This window comes from Oreochromis niloticus, linkage group LG12 (assembly GCF_001858045.2).
Source record: "Oreochromis niloticus isolate F11D_XX linkage group LG12, O_niloticus_UMD_NMBU, whole genome shotgun sequence".
In the NCBI taxonomy this organism is placed as follows: domain Eukaryota; kingdom Metazoa; phylum Chordata; class Actinopteri; order Cichliformes; family Cichlidae; genus Oreochromis; species Oreochromis niloticus.
Genome location: NC_031977.2, coordinates 34,964,414 through 34,990,233, shown reverse-complemented (window position 1 = coordinate 34,990,233; position 25,820 = coordinate 34,964,414). Strand labels below are relative to the sequence as shown.

Sequence of the window (25,820 nt, the reverse complement as noted above, 5' to 3'; positions counted from 1 at the left end):
GGTTACATCCTTCACATTAGGTTGTGTTTCTATATTTAAATTAAAATGTGTGCGATTAAGCTAACAGCTAACCTGAGGCGGAGCTCTTCTGCTAATTTTCAGATTCACATTTTTTATTCTTGGACCCATAAATAAAAAAATAATCCTAAATGATTCTTTTTCATCTTAGCCTTGATTGCCTCCCAAATTACCCTCTCTCTGAAACAAGCTGTTTTTGCTCCTCCCACTCTAAGAAAGCTTTCTTCTGATTGGCTGTCCATCACAAACAGAAGGTTTGAACAGCTGGTTAGGAAAGGGGGAGTGTTCTTTTTATGTATTGGACTTTGAAAGAAGAAATTTGAATGAGAGGTAAAGATAATGGAGTAGTAGTTAGTGTGACTGAGCTTTATAAGGTTGACCTGTTCCTGGTTACACGGACGTTTAAGAAGTGTCGCTCTGTTTTATGTGTCTCAGTTTCCAGAGATGAACGAGGTGAGTCGTGAGGAAGAGGATGCAGGCGGCAGCAGCTTCCTCCTCACCTTTGGCATCCAGAACGCCGGCCTGCTGACGGGCTTCTCCATCATGCTCCTCCTGACGACGTACTCTGGACAAATACAGCTGGGCTAGCAGCAGACTCCTCCAGGGTCACCATCAGCTGCTTTGTGCTGTTGGAAACTGAGCCCTAAAGAAGAGAGGCTGGCTGAAAGTTTCTCCTCTATTTTTCCTCCTGTTCTCATTTTTTTCGGGTTCTGGACTTTGGGGATTTTGGTTGTGCGGCAGGTACGCGCAATCGTCTTTTAAAGTTATACAAGAAGCTGCTTGAGCGCAGTTCCTGCATGCAGAAGGTTCAAGGTCGAGGGTTTGACGGCCCCGTCTCCTCAGCGTTTCAATCCTTTCTGCACAGCTGCCCCTGAAAACGTCCTGAAACATCAACTGAAGCAGTCGCAAAAGACGGCTATACTTGATGTGCAATACACTCACCCAGTCTCTCAGATATTTCTCTTTTCTTCAGACTGCTCTCCAGGCGTCTTTCCTCAACCTTCATCCTCATCATCCATCCTGGTTGATGCCATTGAGCCTCCACTCAGGCCAGTTGTGATTCCTAGCGAGTGTTTATATCATGAATCCTCTGTGAAAAGCACAATCAGGTAACAGCAGCTGTTCTCCAAACATCTTTGATTTCCAGGCACTACATGTCCCCCCACTTTTTTTTTTTTTGTCCATTCCATACCAAAAAGCAAATGTTAAAACATTTAAACTGGAATTGTTCCAACTTCCAGCTGGACTTTGTTGTCTGTGTGTCGATTTTATATTTTTTTACACATGAATACTGACTTGTAAAGACCAAATATGGGCAGACCATTGAAGTGAAGGGCTACGCAGTGATGTTTGGAAGCGCACGTGTCAGTCAGCCAGCCGGGAACTCCCAAAGACTCCGGGGTCAGACACGGAAAAGGGACTAAGTGGCTTCATCCAGATCGCGGTGGCGCCATTTCTCTGTAGTTAACCATCTGTGCCCTTCATTAGAATAGCAAGTGAAAAGTTTTAGCTTTTTTATTCCTTCTGATCTTGAATTCAGAGTGCAGATCTGCAGTTTTCACATATCCCATAGACTATTTTTCCCAGATTATCTATTCTTTTACGGTGTCGTTGTAACAGAATACTGTAAGGTGAATCATCTGTATAATCACGCACACGTCACCTCGTCTGTGACCTTATCCGTGTTAACTATTCAGAATTAAGAACAGAAGTACAGCCAAAAGTATGTGGACAGACTCCATGCCTCGTTTTGTTACCGGGCAGTTTTTAAAGGGGTTTTTGGCCATTTAACCATGGAAACAGTCTACACTGCATTTTTAACCCAATCCCACTAAGGGGAATCAACTGACATGATTACGATATTTTTTAACTCAAAAGCTTTCATGTCAGCATCTGCATTTTCTTTCTTTCTTACCACGTTATTGATCAAAAAACAAAGATCAGCTGAAACTCAAACAAGGATAGACTTTCTTTAAAAAAAACAAAAAAACAAAAACTGTGTATTTCTTTTCTCATTTTTAGGTGTTTCATTAAGGACTTGTCCTTATTTTCTGTTTAATGTGGCTAAAGTTGCCTAAAACCCTGTGAGCCAAAAGCTCTTAAACACTATTTTTCTTTACTTAAAAGGAGCTAAAACAGTTTTACCTTCATCTTAATGAAATAATAGTTAATTTGATTTGTGAACCTTGCACAGCAACTCTAGAGCTCAAGAGTTAAAATGCATTTGGATATCAGCCGAACAGATCTTCTTTAAATGCTTAAAATTACTCATTTGACCCATTTAGTCGCGTTTTGCAGACGAATAGAAAAGCTACTGCCAGCGCTGTGCAGAGGAGCTGTGTCAGTGATGGAGCTCGTGTGTGCATCCATCCAGTTTGATGGACACAACTACAAATCTAGAAGAGCAGAGGCTGTTGTTAGGGGTACTGGGTTTGGGTGTCCACATACATTTGGCCATGCTGTTAAAAAAAAAAAAAAAAAAAAGGTTTATGATGTGAGGGGTTAATAGTTTATTGGATGGTCGGGAGGGGGTGGGATACTTGTTCTGAGATTGTCGGGTTGCTTTTTGTGTTTGTCTTACAGGTGGATTAAAAAGATTTTTCCTCATCTGAATACTGACAGTTCAACAGAGCTGACGTGATCCATTATGTAGCATCTTTACATACTTTTCCTAATGTGAGTGTAGATTAGAGCTGTAGAATATTATTTATTAGAGCTAGAAGCTGAAACCCGTGATAGGTTTACAATAAAGACGACATTGCAGTTCCAGGAATGAGAAGGCAAGCCATTACAAAGAGAGTACCCTGAGTGGTACAGCGAGTATTACTGCTGCTTGATATGTCATGTAACAGATTATTTATTGTTGCTTAAGCCATAAAATATTTATTTTATGCTTTACATCTAAGATCAAGTGTTGCGCTTAGCTTCACACCATGAATCCAGACGTAGTTTAGTTTTTATTTAGAATAAACGGGTCAGATACAAGCTAAACCCTCTCTGCTCTGCACACTGTTAATGTTGTGTTTAAAACTGAAGCCAGTGGATTTACAGCACACACAGACTGACAACATACCCACTTAGTTAATGCAGATAATACATTCAGAGACCAGAAGAGGTTCTTTGGAGCAGAAACAGGAACAAAAACCAGACGCAGAACACAGAAGAACATTTTATCGGGAAGTTTAATAATGAGGCAGAAAGATTAAGGTTAGGAGGTTGTATTGGGGGTCAGATTGCTCATGGGGGCGGGAGGGTAGAGTTTCTTACTTGTGGGGTTTCTAATAAAAGTAAGGAAGCCAGAATAGGAAAAATAAATGGTAAGAATTTGGCTAATTGTGAATGTGTGTTGGAGCTCAGGCAGGGCAGCAGTGGGTCAGGGGCTGGAGGCAGGAACAAGCAGGAGATCATAGAATATAATAAAAAAAACTACTGATGTGTTCAAATTAGAGCTGCAGCATAGTGATGGAGAAGACAAGAAAGCAAGAGTGAGGACAGAAGAGACAAATCTACGAGGAGCTGACCTAGAACCAACCGACCGACTGACAGGATGGACTTTCTGGCCATTTTAATATTTGCAGCGCTCTCGCAGACTTGTAAAGGATCATTTTGAAAAGTATAGTATCTAATTTCATGTATGAGATTCCTCGTTAGCCTTCTGTGTGTGTCATGGAGATTGTTTTTATATATAAATTTCATTTTCCAAGAAATGTTATTTGTTGAAGTGTCATCATTGATTGATACTGTGCTGGGTTTTTGGTTTATTTTTCACCAGTTTAATTAGAAGTGACCAAGTAGAGTCATTTATATGAATAAATATAGTATGTATGTTTTATATTTTAATTTTATTCTGAATTTTCCCACGACTGCTGAAGCCTTGAGGCTGATACTAAAAGCCCAAAGTGATGATGAAAACAGCTCACTTGATGTAGCTTCAGTTTCTTTTTGTATAAAAATGATTAAAAGCCATGATTAGTTGGTACATTTATCATGAATAAAGCAAACAGTATAGCTATGATAAACACAAATGGAGCCTTTAAAAAAGTATTTGTGTATACAGTAGTGAGCCAGCTTGATTACTTCAGTGTTAATCAATGTTATGAAATGCTCTTTGTCCTCAGATTACCGAGCTTCCCCACATTTAAGAGGTTATGTGACTTGGAAGAATATGTTTATTTGAGGTCCTTCATTTTTGGAGAAATGTACCAATCTGCAAATATCATGAAAGCATTTAAAATGACAAATACTGTGGCAGACAGGATTCAGGCTGTGGATGTTCAAACAGTTCTCTAATAACAAAGAAAGCATTCAAATTTGATCGTTCTTGAGGAAAAGAAGGTCGCCTTTGACCAGAAAACCACAATGAAGCTGATTATGATTTGCACATTACAGTTTTTCACACCTGCAAAGACACAATTCTTAGAACCTTCTTTTTCACAAACATCTAAACACAAAAATACACAAAAGCTCCTTCCATCAAAACAGTTTTATTTGTGTATGTGTGTTTTTTCAGATCACACACACAACCAGTAAAGGTAACAACACTGCTGAGCACTCATTACAAAAGTCTGAGAGCCTATCCCAGCTGCCATAGGGACAGACACACCCTTAAATGCGCACACACACATTTTCATATGCAAATGTTCATTAAGTTACTGTGAGAAAGAAAAAAGAACGATACCACACTGATTTTGTTTCCTTTGGTCTTTGATGCCCACCGGGGAGTGGTGCAAACAAACAACTCCTACTCCTAACTGGAGTGCCTTTTTATATCTCAGTAGCTACGTAAAGCCAGTCGTGCCGTGAACCCAGTCACACTGCCAGTGCAATAAAGGCATACCTGAAAATATCATTTATGGACTGGCCTCACAAGAGCCTGGACTGTTGAAACACATCATCTTGGCAGATAACAGGACAAAGGACAGCCAACATCCAGTGAAGAGCGTTTAGTGTCCTTCAACAAGCCTGGAGAGTTATTCCTGAAGCCTTACAGAAATGAGAAGAAAACTGCCAAAGAGTTTAGATTGTGTTCAAGATTGAAAGTAGTCAAACCAACCACTGACTTAAAAACTCATTAGAAGTGTTTTTGTCTTATATACTGTATTTAGTTCCATCTTTTTGTGGCAAATGTAAGGAAATTAGGTGTGGCTCAAGACTTTTACACAGTTTGAGAGAGCGTTGGCTTTCTTTGCATTGCTCTTTGGTGCCCACCAGGGGGCGATGTAAACAGCCAACCATCATTAAACGTCACATGCGTCACGCTGAAGGAAAACAAACTGCGTCACTTCCTGTCTGACACAGATGCTTAGAAAACGTTTGGTAGCTGGAACTGTGGGAAGCTGCTGTGGTGACTCTGATGTGATGGCCGTGAACAGTTGGGGACAGTGATTCTGAGAGGTGAGCGGGTTCATGTCGCCTGTTTCCTGTTCGGTAGTTCGATGCTGGTGTTTCTGTCCCGGGGGGACGGGTTTGAAGGCACCGGCTGGTTTGACACGTTGTGTTAACGCGTCCATTCATTGCCGCGCTGCTAAACTCTGTGAATAAGTGACAGCTAACGGGTAACTTTAGCTGAGCACGCAGTTAGTTATCAGTCTGAGCTTAGCTAATTACTTGCACGCTGCTAGCCGTGAACAGGTTGGAGGTTTTACAAGCTAACTTTACCTTAGCTTCCTAACTAACCGGAGTGGGTTTTTGTATGTGTTTCGTTTCTATTTTCAGCTTTCTGAATAAACCGTTCACATTAGCTTGCTACAGAGCTCACATACAGAGTGAACGTGGCTTTGTTTTTATCATTGGTTAATCCTTTAAGTTTGTTTTTCGAGCATAGAAAGTTTTTCTTTAATACTTTTGGATCTAGAGGTTTGGATTTAGGGCGTCCATCAGAGGCCTGTACCACGAGCAGGATTTGGGGCTGAGGGAGGTAACTTCAGGGTTAACCCGAGTTTTCACTGTTATCAAGGTGTGGTACATCGCCATGGTAACTCATGCAGCAGACCTAACCTGCTCAGGTGCAGGTCACGTTCATGATGAGATACGTCAGACCTCTGTACGCGGATTGTAAGAAGGTCTGATGTTTTTATGAGCACCTTTAAGAAGTAAAGCAGTCAAGTACACCAGTTGATGCACATTAGAATAAAATTTGGGTGCAGTGACTCGCCATCGGAGTGATACAATATAAAAAAATCTAAATATAAAAGAACCTGAGGTAAAAGAGATGTGAGAAAATGTGTCTATATATGTATAATAGGAAGAGGAAAACTATATAGGATCTTTGAAATAAAAATATTTACAGCAGTGTAGCAACAGAAAAACGGTGTACATTCGCCATTCCAGAAATATTACACTGACCTAAATATAGAGTCATTACCAGTCCAGTTCAGAATGTGCTTCATGCATGTATGTAGAGAGGGGGAAAGTAGCTGGGGACTGATGGTGCAGGTTATTGAGGGTTCAAGAGTCTGATGGCTTTGACGCTGGTGTTCCTGTCCCGGGGAACAGGTTTGAAGGCTTTGAGAATGAAACTATTCCAGAATCTGGCTGTCCTGGTCCTGATGCTCCAAAACCTCTTCTCAGAGGGCTGCAGGGAGAATAGTGTGTGGTCAAGGTGGGCGGAGTCTCTGATGATGTTATGGGCTCTACTGGGCTCTCACTTGTGTGTGATGTCCTAAATGGATGGATGGATGGATGGGAAGGGAAAGGTGTGCTCTCCTTAACCAGCACATGAAGTGCAGGTGCTGCTGAGCCCGTTAAACCAGTGTTAATGTGTTCAGTGACCAGTCCAGACGATCATTTATCTGTACTCCAGGGAATTTGATGATGCTGACTACCTCCACAACACTGCTGTTAAGGATGAGTGGTGAATGACTGGGCTGTTTTCTCCTGAAGTCAATGATCACTCCTGATCGTTGACAGAGCATTGTCACTAATGAGACCCACCACGATGTGTCAGCAGTGCAAACCACAGTGGACTGGGGACAAAAATCTGAATTTCTTTGCATGTTTGTGATTGTCCGTTGAACACTTCTGCTTTTATTTGAACAGGCTTGTAGCTAGATTGATAAAGTCTGGGTTAACTTATCAAGTTGATTATCACCTTCACTAAACAGCCTGAACCTGATATCTGTTGTTATGATGAGACAAGCCAGATAAAGTGATCCTGAAAATGTTGAACTTGCTTTGTAATACAGATCCAGACTGCCAGTTTAGGATTACGGTTAAGCTCACTTATACTCACTTACATAGAATTTGGTATTTCTTAACAACCAGCAGGTCACTAGCAAACCATTTACAGCAGAAGTGTTGAGCTTTTTATTTCATACCAAACTTCAGAAGCTGAAAATCGTTCCCACCCCACCCCTCACAATTTTTATTATTTATCAACAACAAAAATGATCCAAACTGAATTTTACCAAATAGAGGTCAGTGCTATTATTCCTAAAACTTCTAAAGCTTCTAAATTTCCTGCTATATGTGAAGTAACTGGAGCAGATTAAGGCAGTTGTTTTAAATTAGAGCTGCATATAAAGAGAGGGTCATGCTATTGGACCCTTAGCCATCTTTACACAGTGACTTTAATTGGCGTCCTCCCTGTAGATATGAGGCCTTTTATTGCCTGTGTTACTGCTTTTCAAACAAGCGCAGTGGCTGTTACTCAGTGTTTTGAGTTTTGAAGTGACCTCTGCCCTTTTTTTATTTTGTTTGCTCATCTATTCAGGTTGTCCTTGTAATGTTAGTTTTATAATTAGTCTGTGTGCTAAACCACTGTATGTTCAAAAGATGGACAGTTTTAAGTTGAAACTGTGTGTGGAGTTACTGACGTGGTTCATGTTTGGGACCAGACAACAAGTTTCAGCAACAAAAAATGCATAAGTAATATCAACGAGAAAATAACGGAGGATCACATCATGGTATAAAGATCAAACAAGAAACACCAGATAGTTCAGGACGACGTGTCAGATCCCCCTTTAGAATACAGACTCAGTCACATTTAAAGAGCCTGTATGTAAATGTTTTATTGTGAAAAGTTAGTCGGTGCTTTCCAGGTGGCCTGCTTTGTTTCCCTTCTTGTGGCTGCTAACAGCTGTGTCAGCTACCTCTCAGACAAGTCTGATGGACGCCCTCTCTGCTGTCTTTGAGTGCATTAGGTGATGATAGTCCTTACAGGAAGTGGTGAATGCGCTGAACAGGACTGCCGTCACGGGCTGCAATCCAGGAATTTTTGCCTTAAAAGTATTAATAATAATAATGTAGCTACCTCCAGTAAAATGTACTTTTTTTCTACACTCCATCAGAGGAACCCAGAGAAGGAGCAGCCATGGCCTGTGCTCGAGTGCCACTGGATGAGCAGCAAGTGACCGAGCCTGGCCCTCTGGGAAAGGAGCGCACGCTGCCTGCACTGGTGAGTCGGCACTGATGGTTTTATGCTAATGTTTCACTCTGACAGCAGCTCACCTCGCATACTGACCCGGATCCCAAACTGTGCTTTCTGCCCCCCTTCAGCACCCAGACAGGACAGAGGAGCGCTGTTTCGTGCCTTACAAGCCCCCTCCAGAAGACGGCTCTCCAGCTGATGTGGAGGAGTTTTTAGAACATGCCAGATTCATCACCGAGGACCTGGAGTGGCTGCTTGCATTGCCTCACGACAAGTTCTGGTGTCAGGTAGAGTCGTGTTAACCTGTTATGTAGAGAAAAATCAACGGCTCGCACTCTGCAAGACCCCCAGTTTTTCATTTTGTGCAACATGAAAACTAATGTCACATGATCCAGGCCTATGGATGCAGTGTTCATACACCAGTATTACACTGATCTGTTTATCAGAGACATGTTCACAGTTTGTGTTGTACCAAGATGTAAACTGTCAAAAAAAAACAACAACTCAAAACAAAAAAATAATATAGATTAAAACAATCAAATAAATAAATTAATTAAAAATGTAAATACAATTAAAAGAAAAATATAAAATAATTATATAAAAGCAAAAAACTGTAATAATAAAATTAATAAAAACTATATAAGCATTAGTACAAAAATAACAGTAGACAGTAGGAAAAATGTTGTCTGGATCACATTCAGCATGTAGACACCAACCAAGCAGAAGGGAGTTGGTTCAATCTGTGGAAAATGTCTAAATACTGTTGAGTATAGAGTGATAAAGGTACAGTACGTCTCATATGTCTCAGTACCTCTTAGGTAATAAAACATACAATAATTATAATTATTTTTATGGAACTATAATAAATCCATGTACAGCATGTGTGGATATATAGAGAAGCCTTTAATAAGCTACCAGGTTAGTTTAAGGAAACAGGGGAATCTCTGTTGTTCAATGAAAAAGGTGGCAAAATGGTGACGGCTCAGAAGATGCACAATAGTACAGTCAAGAGGAAAAGCTTCAGGAAGGAGTGCAGAGAGAGGCTGATAGTGTCAGACATGACCTTCAGGTGCCGAAGGGTCGAGAATAGTTCTTGCTGTAATAGTAAGACTTTAACATTGATGCCGCATTTCCTTTTGTCATTCAGCTGCAGGCGTCCTCTGGACCTGGGAGCAGTTTAGATTCACTGGTGACTCACGTGCAGGAAATGGTGCTGATGCTAGAAAATGTTCTCCTCCTGATGTCACATGGCCTGTCTCTTCCATCAGGTGGTGTTTGATGAGTCCTTGCAGAGGTGTTTGGACTCTTACCTGCGTCATGCTCCTCGCGGCCTCGATCTCTCCACACTACCCTCCTCCCCAGCGGTTGCTGACATGCAACGCTCCATCCACAAAGCGGTCTTCTTGACCTTCCTCCGTATGGCCACGCATAAAGAATCAAAGGTAGGAAAACTAGATCTTCAGCATGACTAATGCACTGATGTTGGTGGTGACATAAAGTAGCGCAGTACGCAACCTTAACTTCCTCCACCTCCCTGCAGGAACACTTCTTTACCCCAGCTGTGTTTGGGGAGATTATCTACGAGAACTTTCTGTTTGACATTCCCAAACTTTTGGATCTTTGTGTGCTTTTTGGAAAGGGTAACGGCCAGCTGCTGCACAAGATGATAGGTGAGCTGTGTGCGAGATCTCATTTATGTTTCATACCAGTTGTTGCACTCTGCTCACTTTCAACATGACGGCCTTTCAGAGAACATCTTTACTCAGCAGCCGTCCTACTACAACGACCTGGATGAGACGGTGCCCACAGTTTTACAGGCGAGAGCCCACTTTTATCATTTCACTGAAAAATGTCACAATTCCAAATGAAAAACACATTGTATCTGTCGGATAATATTTTAATGCGCTGTAATAATATTTTCTTTTTTAACACTGTGTCAACTTCAGGTATTTGACACGATCCTGGAGAAGTGTGGTCTCCAGTGTGAAGGAGCCACCGCTGCCGAGCCAATGAAGCTGAATGCACACAAAAAACCCACTGCCATGACCATGAGCCAGCAGGTCAGTCAGACAGATGCATTTCATATGTATAACATTTGCAGTAAATTAAATAAATAAATAAAAATACTGAAACATCTGAGATCCATGAAGGAGACCACATCAGGTTAACTCTCTCAGTCCATTAACTAAAGCTGAGAAAGTGACACAGCTGTGCAGTGTGAAGCTGAGTTTATGAAGTGGTCCATCTTCTTACGATCGAGCCTTTGACTGAGCAGATGCAGATTTCTACACAAACTCTTCAAAGTTCTTATTAGCACATCGTGTCTGTGCTGAAAGGGAAATGATATCCTTCTTATTAAAGCCACCTTAATTGTTGTTACTCCGAAGTGTGCTGTGAATTATGGGATGGTTTTATCTCTGTCCCTTTCATAAAGGTTGGTCCAGTGAATTTGCTGCTACAAGAATCAGTTTTTGTTTCACTGGTTTGGTCACAGTCTCCTAGTGTTGTGCAGCTCTCTTCAAGTAGAGCTCAGATTCAGAACCTCACGATAATCTTCTGTTCACTCAGGATCTCTAAGGATCTCTTCCATCTAAAAGCCAGCCAGCTGTCTATGAGCCATGCCTCACCTTTAGTGTTCTAGCCTACTAAACATAGGTCGTTATTATAGGAACAGATTTTTGCACAGTCATCTCAAGATAAAGGCCTATACCTCGGTGGTACAACTGGCTTAACTACTAGGTTGACTACGGTTCTACAGAAGGTATTTTCATTGATAATGTCTTTTATAATTTCTGTCCTAGGAACTGTTAGATATAATTTTGTACCTGTGTGACTCAACCACCACCATCAATGCCTTCCTGGACATCTTCCCCGCGGCCTGCTCCAGTTTCCAGTCCCACGGCTTCCTCAGCAGGTAGGTACCCTGAAAGTTCACCATGAGTCGTACTTCCATAAAACCTTCTCACGATCTTTGGGTTTTCTCTGCTGGCAGTCTGACCTCGTTTTATGAGACCGGTGTGCCTGACCTCGAGAAGGCGATCAGAAAGAGAAACTTTGACGATAAAAGGTGAGCGTCTGCTGAGTGAAGGAAAAAACAAACGGGAACGTAAGTGCGAGGGGAAACGTTTAACACCTGAGCGATGACAAACTTTCTTATAGTCTTCAGGAGGACCTGTGGAAGAGGCTGTCTCACTCCTGTCGTAAGATGGTGGAGACGGTGCACCTGCTGCTGCACCACACCTGCCTACAACCCATCCTGGAGGGGTGAGGCGCCCAGAGTTTTTGCATGGAGATTAGCAGGATCAGCATTACATGTTTAAACAGACACACCCATTAAAACGTCTACTGGTTTCATTGCAGGAGAGAAAACATGCAAACATTTGCAGAGGAACTGCTGCAATATTTCACATCATTTTTACCTGAGAAAAGGTGAGATGGATGATTAATAATTTATCTCGGACTATAAGGCAATATTATAATGGTTTAGAACATTAGTAAGCATGTTTTTGTTTTTCAACAATAACTGTGAACAGCTATGATACAAAAAAAGAGTAACAAAAAGAAAACAAAGTTCAAACAACTGCAAGTAAATAATGAAATATTAACACTGAAAAACTGAATTTCATCAGTCATTCACACTGGCTTATTGTTGGAGCTAATTGTTTTGGAAAGTTTGAAACCTTTTCAGTGTTTTGTCTTTCAGTATACGGGTTATTCTGGTTTTTGCTTGAACTCTTAGTCAGACTGATTACTGCTATAGTGAGAAGTATGTCATCAAAACTGAAATTTAGAGTCTCTCTTTCTTGCTCCTTTCAGATTCTTGACTGACTACGATGAGCAGTTCCCCGTTGCAGACGACATCAGCCTCCTGCAGCAGGCCGTCCCCATCATGTATCCTCAGGCGCTTCGCAGCAGGACATAAAGGCTGTTATGACTAACAGTAGCCTGAAAGCACTAATCCAAAGTTCAGTAATACCATTAACAGAATGTAAAGAGACTGCCACTGTGGTTTGCATTATGTTTATGTCTGCATTCATATCTGCAGTTATGGAAGGACTGGTATTCTAGTGGACCACACTCCAGGCAGTCACTAGAAAACACCAACTTCCAGAAATAAACCACACTCGGTTGCATTGTGTGGGCCGCGTTGCACCATCTGATTGCTGTAAAATAAACTGTGTGGCACAATCAGAATATATGCGTAGTTGTGGGTGAGAGATAAAGAGGCAGAGGGGAAGTTCATTTCTCACGTCCACCATAAAGAGAAAAGTGAAAAATACCAAATCACTAATTACTACGTTTACATAAAGGGATGTAAAATTTATCCTCCTCTTATTAATTAGTGATAAAGTGGTCAAATTTTCCTCCTTTATTAGATTTCTGGGCTGTTTTACGTGTACTGGTAACAGCAGGAATATTAGGTGGTAGTTTATCAGCAGATTTATGATAATGGTTGGAGCATTTATCTGTTGAGAAATCACAAAGCTGAGTGAGAGTGTGCTGCGTAGGCTCAGCTTAGAATAGTAATACAGTGTTGACAGTTGAAGTGAAATCCAGGAGTGCTCATTTGGCCACTTGTGGTGAAGCATTTGCATTTCATGAAGGACTTTTAACTTTAAATGGCATCAGAAAGCGAGACTGGGGATAATACAGTTTATATATTCAACAGTGCTATTATTGCACTATGTGATTGTTTTTTTAAATTAAGTAATTAAAAGACATATGAGAATTTGTTTCATCCCTTATCGTCTTGCATTGTAATATCGCTGTATTTAAGCTTCTTAGGGTTCAGACTGTTGCTCTGATGGATGATGGGATGCATCTTAAATCTCAAGGCCAGACTTGGGTCTTAGTGCTGGATGATAAAGTGACTGTTTCCCTCGGTACCTTCCTTAACCACCTTTTGCCTCAGTGATGAGACCAGGACGTCCTACCTGCTCCAGGGAGTTGAAAGTGCCTGGGACAGCGTGGGACGACGGAAACCACAAAGCCAGATTCAGACTAGTCAGGCTCAAGCTTCTGCATCGCTATCGGCCAATCAGGGACCAGCGCCTGGTGCTGCTGCTTCCTCTTTGGCTGGCTCTAAACCTCAGGAGGTCAGAGAGCCAGCAGAAGGAGAGAGTCCGAGGGGAGCAGAGGCCATGCTGGATGTCCCCCAAAGAGGAAACAATGTGAGCTCTGTGATTGTTACCACTCAGTTAATGCACGATTATAGCAGCCCAGAGATTTTCCTTATTTTCTGTCCTATATATCCTGTAAAAAGTGTGGACTTGTATTCATCATGGCCAGAGTTTTTAATAATTAGGTCAGCAAAGCTACTGTGATGGAGTCTAAAAACAGCCTGCCTTTGACGCGGTTTGTGTCCTGGTTCCGGCGTGGTTTCAGGGCGCCATGTGTCCAGTGATCGGGGCGGAGCTGGAGTCTCTGCTGTCGTGTATCAGGGACCTACTTCCTGATTTGGGTGAAGGTTTCCTGCTGGAATGCCTGAAGGAATACAACTACAACTCCGAGCTGGTCATCAATGACATCCTGGAGGACCGGTTAGCTCCCAGCCTGGCCAAACTGGACCGAACCATGCCACGGTAACACCAGACACAGAGATTTATGCATAATGCTGATATTTATCATCTGCTCTCTATTTTGCTCTGTGATCTGATATTTATAGCAGTGTCTAACATTACATTTCTTTATCTAGATAATTTGATTACTTTATGTACTTTAGGCCTAATCCATAATAATATGGGATCATATGAAATCTGTCCCTGAGAGGCTGCAGTGGGCTAACAGGGTCTCCATTTCTGCTGAGACTGCAGAGGTCAGGCTCACAATTTGGCATCAGTACATCTGAGCCAGCCTGGCTTGTGCCAACAGTCCAGACTGCTGGTGGTGGAATAGTGCAGGAAATTATGTGTTTTATTATCTTCATTCATGTTTTTAATGCTGCAAATTATACTTCCCGACCTTTATAGGCACAGTTTCCCATTACCTGCACACCACAAAGCAAAAATGATGTCAAACTGCTTTGAGTTAATGAGTTAATTTGACCTTTCCAGCCTTCACATCTGAACGAAGTAGAATGGGATGTGCTAGAATGAATCCTGAGTGTTTCAGGTGCAGACAGATGTTTCAGGGACGCCACATCTGAACACAGCTGCAGATGAAAACAAAGAGTCATTGTTCTCGAATAAACATCTGCATGACGTGCCTACAGAAGATATTTACAGCAACTTTAAAAAACATCTGATGCAGAGAAAAACCTCTGAGGCCAGCAGGATGACAAAATGTTTTGCTCACCTTCGTGTTACACCACACAGTTTTCTTTTCATGTTTTTGTTCTGCAGTTTTGATGTTTGGTTCTCCGGGTGGTGCTTAGTGATCTTACAGTTTTAGAGTAGAAAAGTACACATTCGGTCTGGGTTGTGCTGATCATTTTTAGATCGCTGTAGAGTTTTATGCTATAATGTTTGTCCTGCTCTTTTAGGCCAGTGAAGGAGGAGCTCCCGGCTGTTCTGAACAACAGATCCAACGTGTTTGATGGTGACGAGTTTGACGTCTTCCGCAGAGAGCAGGTGGACATGTCCCGCATCTGGAAGGGCCGGAGGTAAAAGCACACATCGAGATAATCACCGATCGGGAAGTTAAAAAGGAAAGTGGACGTGTTTTCAGTGTCAAGTCTACCAGGTCCAGAGTAATATGTTCAGATGTTTGCTTCCATGCTGCTCTTATTTCAGGATGTTTGGCTCATAACTCAAACTCTGTGTGCCCTTAAAGAAGACGACAACACGTGGTAATGTCCTCTCGTTTTGTTTTCCTGCAGGAAAGGTGAGAACGTTCGGGAGATGCTGAACGACAAGCGGCACGTAGCGGAGCAGAAAGCTCGTTATCACGCGTACGAGACAGTGGTGGACGAAGTCATCGTTGAACCCGGAGAATCCGCGACGGCATACGAGCTGGACGACTATGACGACGAGTACGACGACACCTACGACATGAACCAAGTGGGCGCCAACGACCTGGACGGAGACTCTTTACTGACCAGAAGGTATCTTTGGTGTCGCTGATCATGATGGAGACGCAGCGAGCCGGAATTAATTTCTGTTTCCCTGCAGGCCGTTCACGGTACCGCAGGTACTGAGAAAAGCAAACAAGGAGGACGAGGAGGATGAGGATGAAGACGGTCAAGAGGAAGATGCTTCAAAGGTACGGAGATCATTTGATTGTATTTTAAATCTTTAATGTTGTGCGATGATGGAATTTCACCTTTTTTGGGTAAATAAACAGTTTTATCCTCTTAAAATCTTGTTATATTAAATTTTAAAGTTGGTATGCATTAAAAGCTCTTGTGCTAATATTTAAATTCTGACATATGGACTGTTACAAATAGTGTGAGGTATACTTTATCACAGGTGGTGGAAGTTTACTGTTCCAGCAGTCAGGACAGCCAAAGTGGGAGTTTAGGAAACGTTGATGTTAATCTGTTACCTCAGAGCTGAATCGTGTGCTTCGCTGCCACTGCCTTGTTATTACAGGGCAGTCACACTTTCCGTATATGATTTAACTTGAAGTTTCAGCCAGCATTTACATGGTTTGGTTATTTATTATTTGTCCTCGGCCCTCATGATTGGCTTTGCACCACCAGATTTCTAGAATTCTGCACACTCCGTGTGTCTTATTGTTTGTCACTTCCTTTTATTTCAGGGCGCTGTAAACAGGGACCAGTTCGTGCAGGACCCGGCTGTGCTGAGGGAGCGAGCCGAGGCTCGAAGAGCAGCCATGCAGCAGAGGAAAGGGTAAAGACGATGCTCAGTTTGCTCTGGTTCACTCTGCTCTGGTCGGTTTCCGTCCAACATGTTCTTAAAAATATGTGCTTCTGAAAAGTTGTGACATTTAAAAAAAAAGAAAGAAACTCTCTCTCCAACCCTGCACTCACGCCTCTGCTGTCTTCCCGGCTGCAGCTTCCGGCCAGAGCGTTCCAGCAACGTGGTCGGCCGACCCAAAGGACAAGGACAAACCACTGAGACGTTACTGGACCGGCGAAAAAAGGAGACCAACAAGAGCCGTGGAGCCAACCACAACCGACGCAGCATGGCCGACCGCAAGAGGAACAAAGGCATGATCCCCTCCTGACCTGTGGCTCGACCCCAACGGACTGAGGCGAGAAGGGGAGGATGAGGCGTGCGTGAAAGGTGAAGAAGGATCTGGGCTCTGGTGTGGCTCTGGTTCCAGCCTAAAGTCACTGTGAAAGCCACCACAGCTTCTCAGTGGGTGAAAGCTTTCATTAGTTTTCAGAATGATTTCGGTAAAGCTGCATTTTGGCTTTTTCTTTTATTAAAAGTTGCCAACAAGCTTTACTGAAATAGTTGAGAGATCTGTGTCATGTTTGAGCTCAAAGGATTTTATTCTATAGTTCATTAAAAATCAGAGTGAAGGACTGACGATAAAGAATAACATGTTTATTTTTGCCATGTAACAAATCATTTTATTATTAAGATCCAGAGTGATCAAAGTTTCTTTGACATCATCATCAACAAACAGACTACATAGGAATAAAAGGAGGAGACGTTCAGGGTTTGGGAGTTCCTACTGTAGCTGGAAGAACAATTACTGACCTGGAGATCAAGTCTGGACGTCAGCGGCCGACTCGTCCTGTTCGAGCATGTGCGAAAGCTGCTGCACGCGTGCATCATCATCTACCTGGCTCACACCACTGCTGTCCAGACTTTACTATAAATAAGGAAACTCCAACTCATAACGATGCTGTTGTTTGTGTTTGGAAGCACTTTCTGTAAGGATGGTCCTGGAGAACCTCCTACACGCTGCCATGCACACGCTATTTTCTATTCAGCGATGAGCTTTTTGTAACAATTTCAGCACAAAGTTATGCTTTTTGGAGTTGGCATTGCAAAAACAAAATCACAAAATAAATACAATAAAACTATATGTTTAACATACTTTGAGTTTGTGGTTATTGGCAAAGTAAGAAAATACATTAGATTTAAATTCCCGTTTTGCAGTAGGAACACACTTCAGAGTAAAAACAGTGATAATTATTCATCTTCAGCTTTGGTAAGTACACAGTTTCTTTTCTGTGCTTGAGCGTTTGAGAATCCCACAAATCTGCACTGCAGAGATTTACTTTGATGTAATCACAGTTTGGATATGATTTCTTCCAAAGAGCTGTTTGACATTTTTACTTAAAATGGGGTGAGAATAATGTTACTGTGTTAGTAAATTGTATGAATCTACTGCCATTTACAGCAAACGCAGGGACAAAAAAAAACAAAACTCATGCTCAGCTCTGTCCAAACATGATCAGATCTGCCTTTCAGCACCTCTGCACTTCATTAATTAATACGATAGTCTTGGTTTGTAATCTAAAATGTAAAAATGGTTGAAGTTTCTTGTGCAGTAGATTTAGTTCAGTTAAATTTCATATATCTAAATATATATACACTACTGTTAGGTAAACCTCTTACAATGTCAGGGAGAGAAAACTAAAAACACAAAAAACCGACGACACCACCTTATGAGCGGAACTTGGCAACAGTGGAAAGGAAGAACTCCCTTTTGACAGGAAGAGCTCTCTTCAGCTGGACTTTCCCTCCAACCTTAAATTGGATAAACTGTTTTGGAAAAGAGGTGGACTGACAGACCCACCCTTGAAGGCGTTATTCAGTCAGTTTTAACCCTGACCTGTCCCAAAGCCTCTGGCCCTGATTGTTTTCTGTGATTTCAGGACTGGACAGGAAGTGATGTCGGTCCTCGGTTTCATTCGTTTTCCTCTGAGTCCTGTGGACAGACTCCAACACCACCTTTTGGACTACAGCTGTTAACAGACTTTGTCCTGATGCCTCAGTTAACCTGGTGTGTCAACATGTGAGCGACATCTCCACCCGTTGCAGATTCTGGGTGGAGCACAGACTATATATAAAAGTCCTGTTGCATAAACTGCTGTTTGCCCACTACCTGATGTTTTATTCAAGACTTGAAAGTAACAACCGGGTTTATGAAAGTTTACACTGAGCTAACAAAGAAAGAGAGATGAAGGTAATTTTAAGTATGCAACCAGAACTCTTTCTGCAGCCACAGATGGGAGAGAGATTTAAGGTCCGTCCACAGGCTACATCCAAATTAGCAGCCCTGCAGCTCATTACAAGCACTGCTGCTGCCAGCTGCAGCCAGATGTTGGAGCGGGAGTCTGTCCATCGTCTAAGAGGTAGCATGAATGACACTGTGGACCTGTCAGCCTGCAGGTAAGGAAAGAGGATGAGCCTTCCTGGTGCACGGTGAGTAGACTTGCTCTTATAATTCAAGCTCTTCATGTTTTTATATATATGTTAAAGAAAAAAATTAATGTTTTTAGTGACCTTATTTTTGTGGATCTTTCTCCAAACATAAGCCCATTTGAAAATCAAACTATTGTTTTTAAAATTTGTTAACTCTGTTTCACTTCTGATGCAGAATAATGCAAACTGCAGCGCTGCTGTGAATAAAGCTGACGAGGTTCTGGTATTCTGACTTTTTGAGGATGAAGCCAGATTTGCTGTCATTTCAGTCTGGCTTAATTTTTTTTTTTAATCTTAAAAACACGAGTGGAATTCTTCTCATCAAACTGCAGAATAAAACTTTTCCAAAGATATTTCATTGAAATAGAAAATAGGAGCTGAAAGGACACTGCAGCAGATCTATGATTTGCAAAGTAAAACTGCAGCGGCTGTGAGAGCACTCTTTACACAGCACACAATCCTTCTGTGCTGCAAACACCATCCTACCTGTTCAGCATCACCGATCGTACCGGTGAAACTAAACTGGCTGCTGATGTATGCAAAGTGCGATTAAAGGAGAATCAGGGAAAAAAAATACATAAATGGCAATGGAGGAGTTTAAGGATGTGCAAAGAGGGTTTTTTTTCCCTACATGACACCAGCTGGTACACACCGACTCCTGCACTACGACTACAGAAGCTCTACAACTACCACTGAACTGCAAAGTACCAAAGAGGACCAGTTTTTTTAAAACTTTCAGTCCTCCCTGGTTGTTGGTTACTGACATCATTTTGACCCAAAGTGAACCAGGTGATCAGTACATCCACACTAAAAACATAAAAGCATTGAACGCCTTTGCACCAGCAGCGGACTCAGATACTGAGGTTGTCAGTTTTTACACATACTGATCCCAAAAAAAGTTGCATTTGCTGCTGTTTACACACCGAGTTGTACAGTAACGAGATTTCAAGAAGAAGTTCTGTTCACAGACAACACGACCAGTGGGGAACTTCATAGTACTGCTTTAAACTACCACTGTATTTTGTAAAGGTTAAAATCTGATGGCCGGTCAGCAGCAATGACAAGTTTATGCTCCCAAATCCACAGCTGGAAGGAGGAAGTGTTGAGGTCGCTTTAACCAAAAACAAAAAATAAGTGTCACTGAGGTCGGGATGTGGACCGATTCCCCGAGATGAAACGACTGTTAACTGTCTTTGCAGATGCTGCCTGCAGAGGAAAAGATTCAGACACACATTTCAGTCCCAGTCCTGAAAACGATTAGACTGGAATAAGGAAGGAATAAGGCTGATCTTTTAAAGTGTTTTACTAAAAGTAATTTTAAGCCTTTAGAAGAGGATGACGGAGGCGTGTACGAGTGTGTGAACTCACCGAGGATGCTGCGCTTGCACAGAGGACAGGTGTGCTGCAGCAGCAGCCAGGGGTCGACACAGTCTCTGTGATACTCGTGAAGACACGGCAGCACCCGCAGACACTGAGACAAGATTTTATAGATGCATTATTACAGCCTGCACTGTACAGGGTCGTTTATTTAAATCACAAACTTAGCCAAAAAGCAGCGAGTGTTTGATTTTTTTATTCTCATTATTCACGGTAGCTCCCTCCTTACTGGATTAAACAGAGAGTTATAGTGTGGGGGTGTGTTGGCCGACCTGGTTGTTGTTAAAAGGCTCCAAACAGACGGCGCAGGTTTCTGCCTCTGCCAGCTGCGACGGGTCACACCAGGGTTTGGGCTGACGGTATCTTTTGGTCTTCAGGGATGACATCCTCTTCAGAACGTCCTGTTTGGGAAGGAGCTGAAAAACACAGCCCAGCAGAACATCTCATGTACCGCTGATTTTTGTTTCTGTGTGGGTGGAATTGTAGAGATGTTAGCTTATAGTATTAGATGACTTGAGGTGAATGTTGTTGTGATTTTAGTGCTATATAAATAAAATTTAATTGAAACTGCACGACAGAGGCCTCACACAACTTTTGTTTTGTGTCGGCTAGTTTGTTGTGCTCTTTGCCACGAGGCTCTGTACTGTAGAAGTTTACACATTTGCTTAACAAACGAAAGGTCGCTGATTCACTCCCAGCCACACACACACACACACACACACACACACACACACACTGAGGTTAAACCAGGAAGGCATCCAGCATTTTTAAAAAAAACAAACAGTGAGAGCAGATACCTCAGGAACAGCTGCTGCTGTTTGAATCTTTTGTTTGAAAGGAGCAGCCAATCGGAAAAAAGTTGGCTTAAAATGGGGGGAGGGCGAACCGAGGGGCTGTGCCAAAGCAAAGTTTAAATAAGAAACATAACTGTCTACCTCTAAGTCGTCGTTCAGCTGGCGGCCTTGGTACTGCCAGCGAGCCTGAACGATGACTCCTGTGCTGAGGATCAGAGCCACCAGGAGGACGGTGTCCCACAGCTGCTGCAGGTACTTCTGTGAAGCAGCAACAACACGGATTCCTTTAAACCACAAACAAGAAAAGTCTTCCAGAGAAATGAGCTTATATTTCTAATTTTTGTACCGTTCCATCTAATCGGGTTATTTTGACAAACAGGAACTCAGAGGTTTACGCTCTAACACAAGTTACTCACTCGGCTCTGATGCAGCAGCTTAAAAGCAGACGTGTGTTTGACGGTGTCATGTTTGCCCACCTGGACCTGAGAGTTGGTCTCGCCGGTGCAGATGACCCCCTGCCACTCCCCGTAGCGACCTCCTCTCGACCGCCCGCAGCTGGACCACAGCGTGAGCGTGGCTCCCTGCCCGAACACACAGCAGCAATGCGCTCACTGTCAGCTCAGCCTGTCATCTGTTCACTCACCACTGGAGGGTGCTATCAACTGAGATGGATGTGGATCTCACCAGGTTGTCCTGCAGGATCGTCTTGTATGTGATTTTTGCCGTCGCCTGAAGGCCCCTGTGAAGAGGTCGGTGCAGATTTAGGTGCCAATAAAAATCATCTGCCACCTTCCAGTCCTCCTGCATTGTTTGCATTTCTCTCTGTTAGTGTTTCCAACAACCAACAAGCACAGACTGTGTATCAATGATGACTAAGAACATCTGCATCCTCTCTCACGGGCAGCAGAGGGAGACATTTGTGACATCTACAGGACTCAATCACTACTTTTAAGTTTTATTCATACAACATGGTGCTTATATTGTGAACTACGGTCCCACTGGAGTTAAAGAGTAAGATACTGCCATTTTCAAATCCACATAAGACACATTTGACATCAAAGCTTGTCAGTAAATTGTAAACATCTCGCCTTCATGTGATTCTCCTGTCTCAGTGAGGCTGTTGAAATTGAATGTGGCAGAACCTGAGTTTACTGCATGCACACCTGAAATACCCTTGAAACCCATTTTTAAGGTAAGTTAACCTCCCACTGTTACTTTTTAAAGTTGTTCTGTGAAACTATGCAGTGTGTAGTACTGGGGAAAAAAACTGAACAGATGATCTGATGCATTCAAAGTAATGCACAGCATCCATCAGTGTTCTGACCCACTGTACTGCAAACACATGTTTCAAGTGCCATTATATGCAACTCATACTCATGGATGCATGTATGCAGCTGCATCTGATAATCAGGCACTGACCTGAGCAGTGCTCCGATCAGCTTGGTCACATTTTCTGATGTCTGGATCACAATGATGGGCTTGGACAGCACCTGGGACAAATCCATCTACAAACAAGAAAAACAGGGTTAAGAATTCAGCAGACTGAAATGTAAACACAGTCAGAGGGCTGCTGTGCAGTTGAAAAAGACTTATTTAATGATATCTGCATGTTTCCATGCATGATGGTGGTTCTTCAATTAAGTTAGATACAACATAAAATACTATAATAGTCTCATATGAGAAAATAGAAATAGAGGTTGCGGCAACATCAAAACCAGATTCACACAGTAAACCTAAAACAGCCACCAGCATTATTACTGTCAATGATCTGATAAGAAGCATGCACAGAGTGCAACAACAGCACTTTCGTCTGGGCTGTTATGAAAGAAAGGTTTACAAAATATGCTTCTGATAAGAGAGACGGTTCTAGTTAAAAGCAAAGGAGGCCATGAGAATTGTTAAGAATTCTCTTTTGGACATTTAGGTGAAAACTGGCTGCAGAGCAGGAACACAAAAAAACAAAAACCCTCAGTCTGAAAGCTTTTCATCATCCTGTGTGCTGTATGTCCTGTAGAACAATTCTCCTCCTCATCCCCCGAAGAGTCAGAGCAGAGGGCTGACCCTCCCTGAGCCTGCTCTTGAAGAGGTTTCCTCCTGTAAAAGGGAGTTCTTCCTTCCCACTGTTACCAAAGGGTGCTCACAAGGGGTCATCTGACTGTTGGCGGTTTTCACTCTTATACTGTAATGAGTACTGTTACATCTGAGATCATAAAATAAAGCAGCAGTTTGGCTATTATAAAACTATTAATGATGAGTTTGTATCAAACGCCACATCTTCCTTGCCTCTGCCATTTGCATCTCTGCTGGGAGGGAGGACTGGATTTGAGGATTTGCAGTCAGGGAAATGAGAAAGCCAGCTGGGTTACACTCATGGGAACTGTAGGTGCTGCTCTCAGATGATCCTCTCAGTTTCACTCTTCTTGAGGGACTCATGAAGAAATCCAAAAAAGCTTCTGCAAAGACATCCTCTTATGCTGTCGTCAACTCTGTTGCTTGGGGACTTAACTGGACCTAAACAACCTCAGATCTGTTTCTAATAGAATGTGAAAATTTGAACCATTGTTATACATGCAGGCATTTTATATGGCTTGCATCCTGACACAGACTGGCATGAAGAGCTTGATGCACCAGCGGCACTTGCAGTATAACGAGCAACTTTATTGCCCAACCAGCAGGTTTCAGCTGGTAGCTTGCATCGGGGTCATGTACATGGACTGGCACATGTAAAAATAGGTCAAATAAGGAAAAAGTCGGAGGAAGTTGCTGTACAGTTATGATGGAAAAGGTGGGGAAACAAGATCCATATCAACTGCAGACACATCCTACAGCTACCTGCTGCTTTTCTTTCTGAATTTTTACCTCACTGACGGTGTTTTGGTTGAGAGCCAGAATAATCAGCGCCGATGCTCCGAGGACCAACGCTCGCTTCATCTTGAACAGAGAGAAATCGATGTTACGTTTCAGGTTTTTAACTAAAATACTTCTAAAATACTGAATGATCACATCAGAACTAAAGCAGAAAGGCAATGTGGAACATGTGAAAACTAAGCGGTTGACTGAACTGTACAAAAACCACTCACTTTATTGACCACAGCATCAGCGAAGGACTCCTGGTTCCCAGTCGAGGCTTTGCTTTCGTCTATCTCCACGGGCACAACCCCGATCCACGGCTCTGGCTTTTTGATGTCAGCCTTGTCTTTTCCTTCATCCACCGGTGTCACCTCATCTCTAACCTGAAGACAAAGGGCAGGGAAACAGGCTGAACATCTGCCCTGACCAGGGTGGAAATTCTGATGGGTGATTGTTAATCTGTTTTTAATATTAGTATATCTTCTATTATCTCTTTAACCTGAAAGGTGTGATTGGTCCACATACAGTAAAGGCAACAGGTTAAAGTTACATTTTTCTGTCTAAAATCTTATTTTAAGCCAAAAAAATAAAACTTTATTAACAAAACAAATTGTTATGTTGTTTTAACATTACAGTTCTGTTTGTTGTCCTTGGTCTCTGCCTAAAACCTGTTCAGGGAGCACCAACAATTCCTCTATGCAGGGAAAACTTTGCACTACATATACTACAGGAACATATATTTACCATGAATATGTCATTATATTCTGGTTTCTGATCAAAAAGCAGCGTTTATGCCCTCTTGTAGTCTCCCTTGGGCTCGTGTCACCCACACGTACCACTCTATTAAAGGACCAGGACAAGAGCCGAGCAGCTGAGTCCCTCGGGCCCACTCACCAGGACCAGGACCAGATCTCCCTCCAGCTCTTCTCGCTCCTCGTCCCGCTGCTCGGAGCTCCCGCCGCCCAGGCTGGATTCAACCACCTCCCCCTGGAGCAGGTCGCTCGCACCTGGCCGCTGTTCCAAGAAAACCTCTACCAGAGCAACCTGCTCCGCCACCGCCAGCAGCCCCGACCACCGCAGCAGCAGCAGTAGCGGTAACGACACCCCGAGGCGGCACCAGCGAGGGGAAGCCATGACCCCCAAAACAATACAGAGGAAATAGAGCAGAAATCTGCAATAAATCCGCGAATTTAATCAACTGTCAGACATTGTTTTGGAAAAGCCGTAGCGATTCCCTCCTAGCTCGCAGAGCCCCGGAGAATGTAAACAAGAAAAGCAGCTTCCGGTCGAACCCGGAAGCTGCAGGATAATTATTCTCTTGCATAAGAAAAAACGCAACATAGGCCCTTTAGACAGCATCGACAGAAATGAAATCACATGCTAATGCTGTTGATTAGCTATCAATGTATTACACTGGTTATGAACTGCCAACTTTAGCATATGACTAATGTTTTTCACGCTAGCGTACAGTCGCTGAGCTTTTAATTTAAACAGAGACGAAAAAGCAAACACCGAGAGAAGTACTCTCCCATACTTCCTTCTTCGCTTTAAAGCTAGGACTCAACCCTACAGCTAAAGTTCCGGATAAAATATTTTCAAAACGGTCTGTTGTTTATACTGAGATGGTGACTAACTAAATTCCCTTTATCAAAGTCTAATATTTTTCAGAACGCACTGGAGATAAAAATCAAGAGCTTTTAACCTGTTCCTTTTCTCACTTGCCCGGTACGACTATAAATATAGGGTATCACTACTACGCAATACGCAGTTAAACATAACGTTAAAAAAAGTAGCATAATACGCAATAACTTAATTTAATTAACGACGTGAAAAAGCTTATTGTATGTGCGCATGTGCAAGATTTGTTAATTTTTTTTCTTTTTCCAAAGATCGTCTCCTTTCTGTCTCGACAATGTCTTACCCCAAAGGGAAAAAACACCTACTATTAAACGTTAAAGAGCTTAAATTTCTCAGTGTAAGGCCTCGTAGATTAAATTATTTACTCTTTATTTTCAGCTGATTAGCTTGAGAATTTAAATGCGAAATATAAATTGAATAATTCTGTATTTAATAACATGATTTTAATAGTGCGTGAACCTATGAACAGAGAGGGCGGGGCTTCTGCTC

General features: G+C 42.4%; 3 protein-coding genes across 9 annotated transcripts in view; 2 read left to right on the top strand and 1 right to left on the bottom strand.

Annotated features, from left to right (window-relative positions):
* Positions 1–3,725, top strand: part of slc39a14 (solute carrier family 39 member 14) — a 31,769-nt gene extending 28,044 nt beyond the window's left edge. For all 4 annotated transcript variants that reach the window (XM_019365570.1, XM_005451527.2, XM_013270885.1 and 1 more), the window contains one exon: positions 454–3,725. In XM_019365570.1, coding sequence (XP_019221115.1) covers positions 454–606 — 153 coding nt within the window. In that variant the 3' untranslated portion in view covers positions 607–3,725. The remainder of the gene's footprint in view (positions 1–453) is intronic.
* Positions 3,726–5,262: 1,537 nt separating this feature from the next.
* ascc2 (activating signal cointegrator 1 complex subunit 2) lies at positions 5,263–18,307 on the top strand. The gene is made up of 19 exons (XM_003444470.5): positions 5,263–5,412; positions 8,307–8,413; positions 8,515–8,673; positions 9,655–9,828; positions 9,927–10,056; positions 10,136–10,203; positions 10,333–10,446; positions 11,188–11,300; positions 11,379–11,453; positions 11,546–11,650; positions 11,747–11,815; positions 12,203–12,277; positions 13,299–13,557; positions 13,772–13,968; positions 14,868–14,987; positions 15,204–15,428; positions 15,496–15,586; positions 16,085–16,176; positions 16,342–18,307. The coding sequence occupies exons 2-19, from the start codon at positions 8,330–8,332 to the stop codon at positions 16,511–16,513; spliced, it is 2,322 nt and encodes a 773-aa protein (XP_003444518.1). The 5' UTR covers positions 5,263–5,412; positions 8,307–8,329; the 3' UTR covers positions 16,514–18,307.
* rnf215 (ring finger protein 215) lies at positions 18,200–25,227 on the bottom strand. 4 transcript variants are annotated; one of them, XM_019365573.2, is made up of 10 exons: positions 24,588–25,227; positions 23,924–24,076; positions 23,703–23,774; positions 22,263–22,348; positions 21,528–21,582; positions 21,260–21,424; positions 20,985–21,101; positions 20,322–20,465; positions 20,041–20,143; positions 18,200–19,878 (listed from the first exon to the last, which is right to left on the bottom strand). In XM_019365573.2, exons 1-10 carry the CDS (start codon positions 24,825–24,827, stop codon positions 19,856–19,858), a joined length of 1,158 nt encoding a protein of 385 aa, XP_019221118.1. In that variant the 5' UTR covers positions 24,828–25,227; the 3' UTR covers positions 18,200–19,855. The 4 variants fall into 4 exon arrangements, with proteins under 4 accessions (XP_019221118.1, XP_013126341.1, XP_019221119.1 ...); XM_013270887.3 differs by having other exon boundaries at positions 21,320–21,424; positions 24,588–25,219; XM_019365574.2 differs by having other exon boundaries at positions 24,594–25,219.
* Positions 25,228–25,820: the final 593 nt, after the last annotated feature.

What these genes read in the sequence shown, in the direction of transcription:
- ascc2 (XM_003444470.5), top strand. Translation starts at nt 8,330, where the DNA reads ATGGCCTGTGCTCGAGTGCCACTGGATGAGCAGCAAGTGACCGAGCCT. An exon ending in GACTCTTTACTGACCAGAAG is followed by an intron (nt 15,429 to 15,495) that starts GTATCTTTGGTG and finishes GTTTCCCTGCAG; the next exon opens with GCCGTTCACGGTACCGCAGG. An exon ending in AAGAGGAAGATGCTTCAAAG is followed by an intron (nt 15,587 to 16,084) that starts GTACGGAGATCA and finishes CTTTTATTTCAG; the next exon opens with GGCGCTGTAAACAGGGACCA.
- rnf215 (XM_019365573.2), bottom strand. Translation starts at nt 24,827, where the DNA reads ATGGCTTCCCCTCGCTGGTGCCGCCTCGGGGTGTCGTTACCGCTACTG. An exon ending in ACCAAAACACCGTCAGTGAG is followed by an intron (nt 22,349 to 23,702) that starts GTAAAAATTCAG and finishes TCTTGTTTGTAG; the next exon opens with ATGGATTTGTCCCAGGTGCT. An exon ending in CGATCCTGCAGGACAACCTG is followed by an intron (nt 21,425 to 21,527) that starts GTGAGATCCACA and finishes GTGTTCGGGCAG; the next exon opens with GGAGCCACGCTCACGCTGTG.